Source organism: Mesoplodon bidens (genome assembly GCF_964165515.1).
Source record: "Mesoplodon bidens genome assembly, chromosome: 3".
In the NCBI taxonomy this organism is placed as follows: domain Eukaryota; kingdom Metazoa; phylum Chordata; class Mammalia; order Artiodactyla; family Ziphiidae; genus Mesoplodon; species Mesoplodon bidens.
The window spans coordinates 824,624-839,234 of record NC_138178.1 but is presented as its reverse complement, the minus strand read 5'-3'; the positions used below and the strand labels follow the sequence as shown (position 1 = coordinate 839,234).

The 14,611-nt window shown below is 39.6% G+C and overlaps 1 protein-coding gene across 6 annotated transcripts in view; it reads left to right on the top strand.

Annotated features, from left to right (window-relative positions):
- Positions 1-14,611, top strand: part of MPP7 (MAGUK p55 scaffold protein 7) — a 268,477-nt gene that overhangs the window by 156,962 nt on the left and 96,904 nt on the right. For all 6 annotated transcript variants that reach the window (XR_014015250.1, XM_081226950.1, XM_081226952.1 and 3 more), the window contains 2 exons: positions 1,560-1,640; positions 12,938-13,069. Coding sequence is in view for 5 of the 6 variants with exons in the window: in XM_081226950.1 (XP_081083076.1) it covers positions 1,560-1,640; positions 12,938-13,069 (213 nt within the window). In the remaining variant the exon portion in view is untranslated. The remainder of the gene's footprint in view (positions 1-1,559; positions 1,641-12,937; positions 13,070-14,611) is intronic.

Below are 14,611 nucleotides of genomic sequence, written 5' to 3'. Positions count from 1 at the left end.
TATAGTTCCTTTTAGTAAGATATTAGGGCTGTAGGTATAATGAAAAAAACTGACATCTTCAAGGGTTGATTTTCTTTGATAATACCGTGTATTCTAGTTTAGAAAATAAAGCATGTATAATGAATCTCCAAGTTGTGTGTTACCTGTTTAGTCCCCATTTTTTTCTTCCATTTCTACAGAGATTACAAACTAAAAGGATGTTGCAGTATACATGTTTTGTGAAGAAGCTTACCTCTGTGTTGCACAACCAAAACACTTGACAATTGAGAGAGCCTTGAAAACCAGTTTTAAAACATTTATTGTTGAGGGTTTGGGGAAATATTTATTTATAAACCAATGTAATTAAGGCCCAGTCATGTTACAACAAAATATTGCATTTTTTTTAAATTAGAGATTTTATGTAAATATAAACTTAGCATTTTGTAATTCATCAGAGCAATATATTTAAATGTTTGATTCAAGAGTGCAAAGAACCTTTTGTGTCTTTTTGTAAGTTTAAAATTCTGTAAAAAATGTTACCTTCAAAAAGGAAAAGCACTTTTTGAAGTGTAGTCCGTGAATATATCAATTTTATCTGATTTTATTTTTTGTGTATAATTTATATTACACCCCTCATTTAGAGAAAAGTCCTTTCCAGAGATAAGAGCAATTATTTTTTGTTTGTTAGAAACTATAGGGGCAAATGGAACTTTCATGCAGTGTTTTGAGAAGGGTTTTTAAATGAAAGTATATGTACATATTTTGCATTCTGTGCTGCATTTTTTCATAGTTCTATTTTTTTTTCTATTTGAATCTTGCTTTTCTTCTTATGAAAATGATATGATCCTTCTTATAGCCTAAGATTGAGTAGAGGTTTTGATAGAGGCCTCTTAATGCAGAACACAAGGCAGGTTCCAAGCTCCACCCCTTTCTTCTTCAGCTTCAGCTGGAACGGGCAATGGGAATTTATAATCCTGGTGGTAGAGAACAGTCAGCATCTGAGGTAGCCGCATAGTTATCAACCTATTATAAGTCATTTTATGATTAACCTATTTTATATTTAACAGACTGTGTAGGTAAACATAATAAAAGTTTCAGATCATTTGCTCTTCTAGAGGCATTCTAGTTCTTTTTACCCCAACTCGAAACAGCAAGCTACTGTGGGTTTTTAGAAACCCTGTGGATTTCACCACTTCATTCAGAAGTTCTTTTTTTCTGTTTTTTTCTTTCTTTCTTTTTTACAATGTCAAAGCTTGATCCAGTCCTTTTTACAAGTGGTCCTTTGTCTGCATGCAAAAGACCATTTCGTGGATGAAGTGCTGGGATTTGCCCCCTGTGCAGTAAATCAGAAGGTGATCTAGCTGATGTGATTTCTTGAGTTGTACTCAGCTGAGAGCCTGGGCTGGGACCGGGGCTACTAAGAGCCTCAAAAGAAGAGCAGAGATTGATAGTCTGTTTTCTTTCCTGCTGACTTGTGCTTAATCACTGAACAAGTAGCAAGAGAGATTCTCAGTTGTCGCACGTGGAGCTCCCCCTGCTCTTACTAACTGTTCTTCGTGTCAATGTGATCTCCTGTGCAGCTGGCGGAGGAGCTTCAGAACAAGCCACTAAACAGCGAGATCAGAGAGCTGTTGAAACTACTGTCAAAACCCAATGTGAAGGTGAGGACGTGTGACACCTGTAGTAAATATATCCGAAAAGGGCCACTTTCTGGGACTGCAGATGAATTTTGTTTCGAGCATCAATTTTCAAGTAAATGTATTTTCAAATAGTGCACAGTATTTTAATCATCTAAATCCCGTTAAGGAAAAAGAGTTGAGCTTTTGATGATAATGTTGTGACAATCTATAAAATACTTAAATGGTAAGCTCAGGATTTAAGTTGGCAAATATAATGGAGCTTCAAGGTCGTTTTTCTTTTAAATGAAGTTAAGAGTCCAGGATACAGAACCTATTAGTGATTTTGTTTAGGTTCATTTTGCTTGGCTAGTTAATGGTGTGCCAGTGTATTTGACAATAGTATCTATTTTTCTGGGGGACTGTCTTAGCATTCCTCTTCCTCTCCCTATTTCCTGCCCCCCTTCTGCCAATGTGTTTTAATGCGTCATACCATTTTACAGAGCAAAGCATTTTTCCAGTGTAAATACCAGTAGAATATTGGCAGATCCATTTCGAGTCTCTGTTTTTCTTACAAGTTTATCAGTTATTTTTCCTCCAGGTGTGATTAGTCAACGATGTGATTTAGAAATTTTCCTGTTAATTCTAAGGTCATTAATGTATTAAATTCTATAACCCATACATTTTGTACTTGATACTGCTGCACTTGTATGGGAAATATTGTCCAGGAGTCAGAATTACCTATAGATTAGTAATTATGTAATCAAAATGATCAGTTATGTCATGATTTATGTTAGGCATATATAGACGGTTGAATGAAAATGTCCATCTAGATGCAAAAACTGATGATTTATTTCTACCTTCTTTGAAAAATCTCCTTTGGAACTATGCTATATATGGTCTTAAACTGATATTCAAAAAAGTATTAAATAAAAGATAAAGAGAGAACATGTATGGACCATGATTTCTAAACCATGTAAGTAAATATAAAGTACATGAATGTATTTCTGTAAAGGGTAAATGAACTATGATTAGTAATATGAGAGGAATTGACTGGTGCAGAGGAAATTGATTATACTTTAGTTCTAGAAGAATAAGGATCTGGTTAGTGCAGAAAGGTCGCTTGATGCTGAAGACGGAGTGCACAGGAAGTGAGCAGCTTGGAGGAGATTTGTGAATGCTCTGAAAATTTCTTCACTTTCCTTATACTGCACTTGGGAAGTTGATGTTAATCAGAGCATGGCAAAAGGGTACCCATGAGGCGCTTGGTAAGCTCCTTTTTGACAGCGTTACCTTGGTTTGAATTTTACAAATTAAACAGGAATGTTTCTGACTCCCCAGAAACAAAAAATCTGATTTTGGTATTCTGTTCAAGAGTGTTTATACTGGATGGAAACTGGTATGTGGTGGGAGGGGGGGTGTGATCTTAGGTGGTTATGAGGTAAGAGAAGATATGTACATTTTGGTGTCAGCCCAGGTTCCTGGCAAAGCTCATAAAACCCTAGTTAATCTCCTAAGTGATAAGAACACTGGGACCATCTATTGCACTTGTATTTCTTTGTCTTTGACCCTGTCCCTGACACAGGTCCCCTCCAGCCCTTGTAAATTTTTAAGTGCTAAGAGCACCGGGAGCACCCTTTGTCCTCATGAGGTGACTCTGGGTGTGCCCCTGGCAAGACCACGCCAGGATTAGAAGTTTGGAATTTTCAGCCTCACCCCACCCCTGCCACCATCCTCCAGAGAGGGAAGAGGGGCTGGAAATGGAGTTCAGAATTGATTATGCCCACTTGAGGAAGCCTCCCTAAAATCCTCGAAGTGTGGCGTTCAGAGAGCTTCTAGGCTTGGGAACACATCCATGTACCAGGAGGGCGATGCACCCACCTCCATGGGGACAGACGCTCCTACCCTCCAGACCACACCCCGTGTGTATCTCTTCATCTGACTGTTCATCTATGTCCTTTATCATAACCTTTAATAAACCGGTACATGTGTTTCCCTGCATCCTGTAACCTGCTCTAGCAAATTAATTGAACCCAAGCAGGGGGTTGTTGGAACCTCACATCTGCAGCTGGTTGGTCAGAAGCACAGGTGGCAGCCTGGAGTGGTGACTGGTGTCTGAAGTGTGGCTGGTGGGGCGGGGCAGTCTTAAAGGATTGAGCCCTCAACCTGTGGGAGCTGACGCTCTCTCTGGGAAGATGACCTCAGAACTGGGTTGAACTGTAGGATGCCCAGTTGGTGTCACAGAGAATTGCTTGGTGTTGAGAAAACCCCTCACGTGTTTGGTGATCAGAATTTTGTTTTGTGTGAGCAGTAAAGGAAGCACACAGGAAGAGAAACCCAGCAAGGAAGGAGAAACTCCTCCAGAAGGAAGAGAAATGTGGGTTTTCTTCCCTTTACAGTGGCATCATGCAGCACCATAGGATGCAGCTTTTAATTGAGTACTTAAACTTCGTTATGGCAAAAATACCTCAGACGAACAATTTTGTCTGTTTTCACATTTACGTAGCAGTGTGACTAAGGAATGGTGAGAAGTCAGCATGAAATGTGTATGTTCAGGAAATAACGTGTAGAAAGTGGGTGACATTGCAGACACTTGACGGTATAGTCGACAATGGCAATTTCTAGTTCACCAGTCTTGGGAACAAAATACTTTTCTTCCCAGTTTGACCTAACATTGAACATTGCTTTCCTTGAAATCATTTATGTTAACAACCATCACTTTGAATCTCACTTTTGAAGGTAATTACTTTAAGAAGTGCAGTCCCCAAATAAGTTTTAAGCTATTTCAGAATTTGATCAAATACTCCTTTTTGTCTTGGGAATAAATGAAAATATTTGCTTTTTTTCTTTTTTTTAAGAGCAGAAGCAAGGTACAGTAGAATATAACATGTATACATGAATTGTTCGTTGAACTGACAGTTAAAATATGGAAAACGTAATTCCAAGGTGTTAACTTGAATATTGCCCTTAAATTTTAGTGGATAAGGGAACTAATTATTTACTTTTTGAAGACTGCTCTTCCATTTAAAATATTTAATTCACAATACTGAAAGGAAACCTGAAATGTACCTCCAAAGTAATAATGATTTTTTAAAAACACACATAGGTATATACAACCAAGTGTGTAGCCAACTATGAAATGATAATACGCGCTTTCTATAGACAACTCGTTTTGAAAAGCATTAAAACTTTGTTTGGTAATTTGTAAATGTCACCAGAGTTGGATCTTCATTCATTCATTCCTACATAAATTCAGCATCTACTCTGCCAGTCCCTATAGCTAGAACTTGTGGAAGATGTATGAAGATACATGAAGATTAATAAAGGTGATAGAAGTAGGAGATAAAGAGAGGGAACACCCAGAAATAGTGTGGAGCACATAGGAGTGGAGCCGGTGCTGAGGGTGGGTGCGGGCGGGTTGAAGAGGACTGCAGAGGACATGGTCTGTGCCAGGTGACGCCTGAAGGCTGGTGTGAAGTGACCAGAGCGGCAGAGGAGTGAGGGATGAGCCGGCGGGGGAGGTGAGAAATGAAGGTTTCCGGTATGAAGTTCTACAAAGGAAATAACTTGTCACGTTTGAGGGCATAAAGTAGACTTCATGTGGCTGAGCAACAGCATGTGAAAGAAGTGGGGGGCAGGAGCTGGACAGTAGAGCTGTGAGTCGGGGCCGACCTCCTGGTTACCCAGGCCAGCCTGGTGTTCGCCTGTAGTTCCAGTGTTGTTAATATTAATAGTCTCCCTTTTAATTTCAGTGGTTTCCTTATTTAGATGATAAATTATATGGCCACTCTAATTGCGAGCATATGAAACAGTTTGAATTCCATCCTAAGAGCAGTGGAAAGTCATTGGAAGGATTTAAATAAGCAAGCGATGCCATCACTGTGTGTGTAGTATGCACAGCAGTTCCCCGGGTGGGAAGGCCAGCTGAGAGCCTGTAGAAATAATCTGGGTGCAGCATGACTGTGGTCCTAACGAAGGATGTGAGGATGGAGACAAGGAAGTGGGGGATGGGTGGAATTGGATGTAAATTGAGTATGAGGTGTTGGGACAGCTGGTTAATTATTTGGGGAAAAATAAGAAAGACCTCTACTAGAATGAATTCCAAGTAGATTAAAGATGGAAGTGTAAAAATTGAACCATAATCATGGGATAGGGTAAAAAAGCATTTACAGCCTCAGGGGCAGATGGACACACACACACATGAAAAGTTAAAAAAAACAATCCATACATGAGGTTGGAAGGAGTAACATCTTTATAACTGATTTATGATATTGTCTTTAATAAGATGGGATGGCTTATTACTCTGACTTTAATTTTTACCTTTTACAAAGTGACTTGATAAAAACTTTTGAAATTAAACAGAAAAGAATTTTGGATAATACATAACTGTGTTTTGAATCTAAATTTTAAAATAGAAGTCCCTATCCTTGTTGCTTTATTAGTGAAGATGAGCATCGTTTCATATGCTTAATGGCTTTTTATTTCTTCTGTGAATTGTGTGTTCATATATCTTTACGGATAACTACTCTTAATTGGCTGCATTACCTTTCATTCCTTTTTGTGTACAGAACTATTACATATACATTTTTTTCCATTATAAGTAGGGTAATAGGATGCACTACTTACTGTATTGGAATACACCCAGTCTTTAAAACTTGGAATTGGTCAGTCGCCATATACAAAAAAAAATAATTATTATGACTCAACAGTGTCTACAAAATCCAGTCTTACTGTCTAAATCTTACAGTCCAGGAAAAATAACAAAGTATAAAAGAAATCACATGGTGAGGAAAAGGTAATGATAGAGTCACTAGAGGCCTGCGTAGATGTTACAGACTCTACAGCTTGCTGCAGTGGAGGAGGAGCACGGGCCATTTAGGGGGCACTGCGGAAGGGACGTTGGTCTCTACAGAGTCTTTGTTTCCAGGGAAAGCAGAGAGAGTCATCAATAAATAAAAAACACTCCTAGGCATCACACTGCCACATTAAAGGCAAATCATTCGCTCTGAGTTGTCATTCAGTGGCTCATTTTTGATGAAAGTGAGGTGACATCATCTCTAGAACATGGTATTATAATTTGGGAAGTCAGGGAGAATTTGGTAGATTTTTAAAAAGGCAATAAAATAGAAAGATGTGTTGTAATTTTTCTGCTTTCCAAAACATTCACTTACCAGAAATTACTCACTGCCCAGGCATGCGGAATGGATGAGATTTCATTAAAGCATAATAAATGGCAAAGTTAAGCCTCCTTCTGGAAGAATAAATCAGCGTTACTCATCCTTATGAGTCAGACACTTAATTCTAAGGGTCTGACAGATATTTAGAGCATAGAATTGACTCCAGGGGGTCTAAGGCAGGGAGAGCTTGGGAGACCGATGAGTTACAAAGCCCAGTGTCCAATTTCCTGCAGATTCCTCTAAGCGACAGGTAAACCCATCAGCTGTGATCGGTGGCATATGGAAACACAATTTTCATTTAGGTACTGCCTCCTGAAAAGAATGTCTGTATAGTGAAGAATAAAGTCGCTGCAGTTAAAACAGGAAAATGGAATACGGAGTTACTTGTAGTTGTCCAAAATTAAAATGTTGCTAACCAAAACTATTTATAAAGCAAAGCTGTTAAAAATAATGAACTTGTTATCTGTAAATTAAAGTGTTTTTTTTGGAATCCAGATATGAAAGTACAGAGCTAAGGAGGAAAAATAATAGCTGGTGTTTTAACAATGCCTATCAACTATAATATTCACTTTATGATGAAACATATTCATTAGCATTCCCTGTTATTCTTATCGTCTGCAAGATAGTTACCCTAGATAAACAGGTAACAGCCATTTCTGGTGCTCTTTGTTCCTCTTTATAGGTCTGTGTTCCCATCTGCAGTCATTCCTCTTGTCTGAAAGAACTTCTTATAACATTTTTGGTAATGCAAGTCTGCTGGTGATTAATTCCTTCAGCTTTTGTATGTCTTTAAAAAGTCTTCAGTATTCCTTCTTTTTAAAAGGTATTTTTGCTGGGTATAGAATTTTAGGCTGACAGTAGTTTTCTTTGAGTATTTTAAAGATGTTGCTCCATTGTCTTGTGGCTCACATTGTTTCTAAATGGAAATGTGGAGTCATTTTCATCTTTTTTCTTTTGTATGTAGTGTGGTGTGCCTTTTTTTTTTTTTTTGGCTGATTTTAAGATAGTCCCCTTTTCACTGGTTTTAAGCAGTTTGGTGTTATGTCTTTTCTGTTTATTGTGCTTGGATACATTGAGCTTCTTAAACATATGGGCTTTTTTGTTTCCATCAAATTTGGAATATTTTCTGCCATATTTCTTCAGAATTTTTTTTAACACCTCTCCTGTCTTTGGAGATGCCAGTTAGGTGCATATAAATAGACCATTGAAGTCCCACAGCTTAATAAATGTCTGTTCATAATTTTTCATTATATTTTCTCTTTGTGTTTCATGTGTTTCAATAGTTTTATTGCTTTGCCTACAAGTGTTAATCTTATTCAGTGTATGAATGAAATGTATTTTCACCTTTTATCTGTAGAAGCTTGGTTTGAATCTTTTTTATATATTCCACGTCTCCTGTTCAGCCCTTCTTCTAGCTTTTTGAACATTTGGAATTAGTAGTAACTGTTAATTTCCTTTTCTGTGATCTTTCTGTAATTTCAGGATTTGGTTCTATATAATTCTATCATCTAATTTTTCAGGGTTTAGTTTTATAGCTTTATATTTTTCATCACTATGCATAGTAGTTTCTGATTTTTTACATGCCTAGTAATTTTTGATTGTCAGTCATTGTGACTTTACTTTTTTTGATGCTGGATATTTTTGTATATTTATAGATAATATTCTTGAGTTTAAATTACACAATTAAGTTATTTGGAGGCTTGCTTTTAAGCTTTGTTAAGTGAGATCTTAGCAGCATTTAATCTTGGGCTAATTATTTCCTGCTATTAAGACAGTACCCCTCTGTTCACTCTCCTCAATGCCTTGTGAATTGTCAGGCTTTTCCTTGTAACTGGTGGGAACAGGAGCTATTCCTGCCCTGTGCAAGCCTCGGGGATTGTTTCCTGTAATGCAGGGTTTCTCAACCTTGGAACTATTTAACTTTGAGGACTGGATACTTACTTGGCGGTGGGGAGGGGATTGTCCACTGTGGTATCAGATGCCTCGGAGCATCTCTTGCCTCTCTGCACTAGACAGCAGTAGCATCCCTTGAATTGTTACAAACCAAAAACGTCCCCAGCCATATGGGTCCCGGGGAGTAAAATTGCCCTCAGTTGCGCACTACCACTCTAATCCTTCCTGGCAGTTGTTCCGTATGCGAGCCTTGGCTAAGGACTCAAGGAGCTCTGTGTCTGTGCAGCTCTCTCCATTCTCATCCCTTCCCTGAGAACGTTCGCCCCTTGATCTCCCTAGGTTCCCAGCTCTGTTGTCCTGGGTTCCTTCTCCCCCTGACATAGCGGGACGTTCGCTCTAGACAGGAAGCTGGGGCAGTCTCAGGGTTCGCAGTTGTTTCCTGTCTCTCAGTCATCTCTGTCCTTCCTTGTCTCATGTCCAGTGTCTTCAAAAACCATTGCTTCATTTTTTTTTTTAAAGTTTTCTCCAGTGGGTCCCTGTTAACTTCACCTTGGTTCTCATCCTCATTCTTGAACTGTACTTTTGCTGGATACACAGTTCTGGGCTGACTGTTATTTTTTTTCTAAGCACTTTCAAGGTGTTTTAACTATCTTCTAGTGATCTTGCTGCTTGATCAGTCAGTTCTCAATTACTTTTTTTTTCTTTCCTTCCTAATGATCTGTGTTTTTCTCTCTGATATTTTTAAGAACTACTTTCTGTCTCTGGCATTCTGTCATTTCACTATGATGTATGTAAGCATGGGTTAATTTTTATTGTTCCTGCTTCCTAAAGGATACATTGGAGTTCCTGAATCGTCAGACTGTGTTTCTCATCAATTGTCAAAAATTTGCAGCTATTATGTCTTCAGATAATATTTTATCATCTTGATGAGGCTCTTCATTCTTTCCCTTTGAAACTTTTGTTGGATACCAAAAAAAGCACCAACAATAAAGGAAAAAAATATTACTGGGTTCATTCATTGGGATCCTTTTTTGATCAAAGAACACTAATAAGAAAGTGAAAGGACAAGCTACCAAATGGGAGAATGCATTTGTGGCATCTGTAACTGACAAAGGCTTGGATCCAGTGTGTTATAAAGAACTCTTACAAATCAAGAAGAAAAAGACAGATGGAATGGAAAAATGTGCAAGGATCTTGAACAGGCATTTCACAAAAGAAGGTATCATGATGAATAAAACCCTTGAAGACCGGTTGAAACTCGAACCGAAAAATGGGACATTGGGTGTATCGGACACCACGGTTGGCAGCAAACAATTGACATTTACATTAAAGAAGTTAGAACAGCAGAAGGAGCAGCAGGAGGCTGAGAAACTGCACCGACAAGAGAGGAAGACCCTCCGCTGTTCAGCTGGTCACCTGAAGTCCAGGCCCTGGAGAGGATGGCCGTTCCACTGAGTCTGGAACCGATCCCATGCATGATTCAGAGGAGCTCACTTCCCCCACTTGATCATCGTTAGAGTGTATCATCCACGCCGGGGACGTGCGCTCCTGAAGTCCATGGAAACCCTCGCTGCGTGTGCAGAGGTCAGCATCTGGCAGCGGGTCCCAGGCCTCTGGTCAGACTGCGGGGCTGGGCCCACTGGCCGTGTGGTGCCCCCAGGGTGCTTCTGTGCCCTGTTGCTTCCCAAGAACATTGTCTCTTTCCCCTGGTTTTAATCAAGTAAACAAGGTGGTGGTTTTGTAATATTGTGAAACGTGCACCGTGAAATGAGAGGTTGTCCTGTGCTGAAAACCGGGACTGACGGTCTTCCAGAAACTTTCTTGCACTGCTTGCCGCCATCCATGAATCAAGCATCCAAGATGCCATTCCTGTCTTGCCTGACTTGTGAGCATCGGTCGTGTTTATGTGTATAAGGATATGCTGGTAGCTGTGTTGCTTATGTGTTAGTTTGGGGTTTTTTAAAGCATATTTTTATACCAAGAGAATATAAAGTAATGGTAATAACAGTCTAAAACAGGAAGTGGAAGCTACTGGATATTCTTTTAACTTGGCATAAGATGAAATACAGATTTTTTTTAAAAATTCTGTTTCTTAAGTGCAACTGGCTGGAGAAAACGTTTATAAAAAGAAATACTTTCATTTGAACAGCAAAGAAGAAAGATATCATGAGTTATAAGAAAGATGAAATTTCAACCACAAGAAGATAACACTGTATACTCAGAATGGCCAAATTTAAACTACTACTGTAAACTGTTGGATCCCGTGATGCAGCTAGAACTCACATAAGCTGTTGGTGGGAGAGTAGCTGGAATGACCACTTTGTGTCGTCTGCCTGTGTTGAATGACCTAGACTTCCACCCTTAAATATACTTAACCCAAATTTGTGTGTCTATGCATCAACTGATATGAAATATTTACAGCAGCACTGTTTATGATAGCCAAGAGCTGAAAACAGCCTAAATGCCCCTCAAAGGCATAATGGATAAAGGAACTGTGAAATATGTACATGTTGGAGTACTATACAACCATGAAAAAGGAATGGCTACCAGTAACAGGATGGATGAATCTCACTAAATTAATGTCAGGGAAAAAAGGAAGATCCCATTATGTGGTATTTAAATAGAGGCAAAACTACCACCTTCAGCGGAATAGAGGCCACGGTGACTAGGAAGGAGCATATTTAGGGGCCCCTGGGGCTCAGTTAATGTTGTGTTTCTTGTTTGGGTGATATTTACAGGGACATACTCATTTTGAAGATTCTTCATGCAGTATGCTTATGAATTGTGTGCTTTTCCATATATATGTTATAGTCCATAAGAAAGCTTAGTTTAGACACCATTTCTTCTCCATCTTGGAGCTTCTGTTTCAGTAGATAGCAGATATTAAATATGTGTACATAAAAATGGAAACATGGTTAAAAATTATGAGCATGTATGAGGGCAAAGAAGATGGTGCTATGAGAGCACGTAACCCCGGGGTCTACATTTATATTGGATGTTTTGGCCACGCCTCTGTGAGCATGAAGCCAGGTATTTAAACTGAGTGAGGACAGTGGGTATGAGGCAGAGTTGGAGGGCAAATACAAGACCAGGACTTGCTCTTAATCCCAAACCAGTGGGTGGGTAGGAGAGTTCTCAGTAGACCACTGACGTGACTTACTCTCAGTTTCAAAGTAGTTACTCTGGACACACTGTGAATCAGGAATTTGAAAATGAGCTAAAGGTGAATGCAGGTGGACCATTGAAAGGCTCCAGGTAAAAATGCTCCAGGTAAAAGATGATGATCAATGGTCTAGACCAAGGGTCTGCCAACTTTTTTATGGAAAAATGCCTGTTGCTTCTACTCAGTTTCTCATTGTAGCATGGCAGGCGCCATAAAGCACACATCAGTGAACAGGCATGGCTGTGTTCCAGGAAAGCTTCACTTACGAAAACAGGTGGCACAGTTGGCCACCATCTGCTCTGGACTGGAGAGAAGATAACAAATGTTATCTTACATTGTGGAAGCAGATTTCACAGGGTGGGGGTTGGATGTTGGGAGTGTAGGTAAGGGGGGTTTCAAGGATGATTCCTAGGCTCTGGCTGGAGTAATCGGTGGATCATGGTGCTGCTGATTAGGGAACAAATTAGTTAAAGGTCTAGACCCTGCCACCCCCAGTATAGTGACATGTCACGTTTTTCTCATCTTTGGCCTCCAATGACAATATGACCATTTTGTGGAGTTTCACCACCACAACCATCATGACTAGAAATACTTTTATTTTATTCTTTTATACACATAGTCGGCTATTACATCAAAAATTAAAAAGAAAAATCACAGAAGAATGAAAGCTAGTCAGTCGTATTGAGCAGTTCTTTTTGTGCTTTCTGCTAACAGAAGGAAAAAAAAACATGACATGCGTCGTTGCCTGACACCTGCCAGCCCGTTGGCAGTCTATCTGTAGCCTCATTTTTCTCCCTCCTTTCAAAAGTAACACTCCCTCACCAACCCCCCCCCCCCAGCTGCCACCTCTATACGGATGAACCGGAGGGCGCTCAGGTTAGCAGGTGCTTTACGCTGATGCTTGCCGCACCCTGTGGCTGAGTAGGGTCGCCTCTGTTCTACAGCTTCCCCTCGCCCCGTTTGCAAGAGGCTCCTTCCCAAGTAGTTGGCTTCTTACCGTTGCTGGGGCAGAATTGGAACATCAGTTTGATTTTCCTTATACTGTAGTCAAATATAAAACGCTAAACACGTCCAACTGCTGTAACACTTTTCACCTTGGACTTTGGTAGGCTTTGCTCTCTGTACACGATACTGTGGCTCTGAAGAACTATGATCCCGTGTTGCCTCCTATGCCTGACGATATTGATGATGAGGAAGACTCGGTGAAAATCATCCGTCTGGTCAAAAACAGAGAACCGCTGGTGAGTTCTGGTCTACATTTTATGCTCAGCTATGAGTAGATATCATGATAAAGCCAAATCTGATGGGCACATACCATTGATTCCTCTCTTTAAAATGTACTTCCTCTGTGTCCTCAACTTTGAAATAAGTGGAGCATTCACACCTAAAGCGTATGATTTAGAAAAATTAAAATGGAGCCAAATAAAATGGCAAGCATTCTTTTGGTTATAAATAGCAATCGTGTTTAAAATGTGACTTGTTGACATTTATAAAAGACAACATAACGTGCACCAGTTAGAGCTGATTTGAAATTTAAAAGTGCAACTAAAAATAATTGCTTATGGCTTTTCTAGAAAGCTGATTGATTTTAAAGTGACGAGGAGAAATTAATCAGGTATCCGATATTTCAAAATGTAGATGTAACCATTTGTTTTAGCCCCAGAATTTATACAGTGCTGGATCATGTCAAAGTCTGGGGTAGGCCAACTGATGCCTCGCACCAGCCCACAGTGATGTCATGTCCTAATCTTCAGAACCTGTGGATATGTTACCTTAAAAGACACAGGGAGCTTTTCATGATTAGTTAAGGATCTTGAGACGGGGAGAGTCTCTTGGATCATCAGGTGGCACCAAGGTAGTCACGAGGGTTCTCTTTAATGGGAAAGAGGGAAGCAGGAGGGTCAGAGGTACAGAAAGAGATGTGGTGGTGAAAGCAAGGGTGGGAGTGACGAGGCCAAGAGCCCAGGGATGCCAGAAGCGTCTAGAAACTGGGACGGGCAAGGACCGGATTCTTTCCTAGATCCTCCAGGACGAGTGCAGCCCTGCTGGCACCTTGATTTGGGCCTGTAATACCCATTTTTGTCTTCCTATCGATACCTCCAGACCTGTCAGATAATAAATTTGTGTTCTAGTAAGCCACTAAATTTGTGGACATTTGTTGACAGCAGCAATAGGAAATGAGTACAGAGTGTATCCATATGAAACTATATTCAAAAGGAAAATAAATGTCACAGCCTAGCCGTTGACTTTAAATGCGTTGTGGCCCATTTATTCTGATTAAAACGTTTTTTTGTTCTTAAAGCAAAGGGCGGTTGATAATACAATAGTTGCTGGGCACCGTGTTATATACTTTACATACTGATTATATTTAATCCTCACAGTTGGTACCATTTTTCTGTTTTTACAGACTAAGAAACTGATGTTCAAAGAACTAAAGCAACTTAACCCAAAGTAGCACAGCTATTGAGTAATAGGACCAGGATCTAAACTTGACTCTTTTTCTTCAGACACTAGTTTTTTCTTCTATACCACATTCTGTCTTTATACTTTTTGGTAGTTTTTATCTTCTTCTTTTGTTTAAAGGCAACTGTGGTATGTTAATAAATACATTGGACACTCTTACCCAGAACAATATACAGATAACTTTGCTTATTACAGAAGGATAATTGAGCCCCCGAAGCTCATCTGTGGGTGTTCTAAGGCTCCCTGTAGCCCTGGTTAAGATTGTTTGGTTTAGATTATACACTAATGCTTTTCGCCTATGGTTATAACTCTGTGCTGGT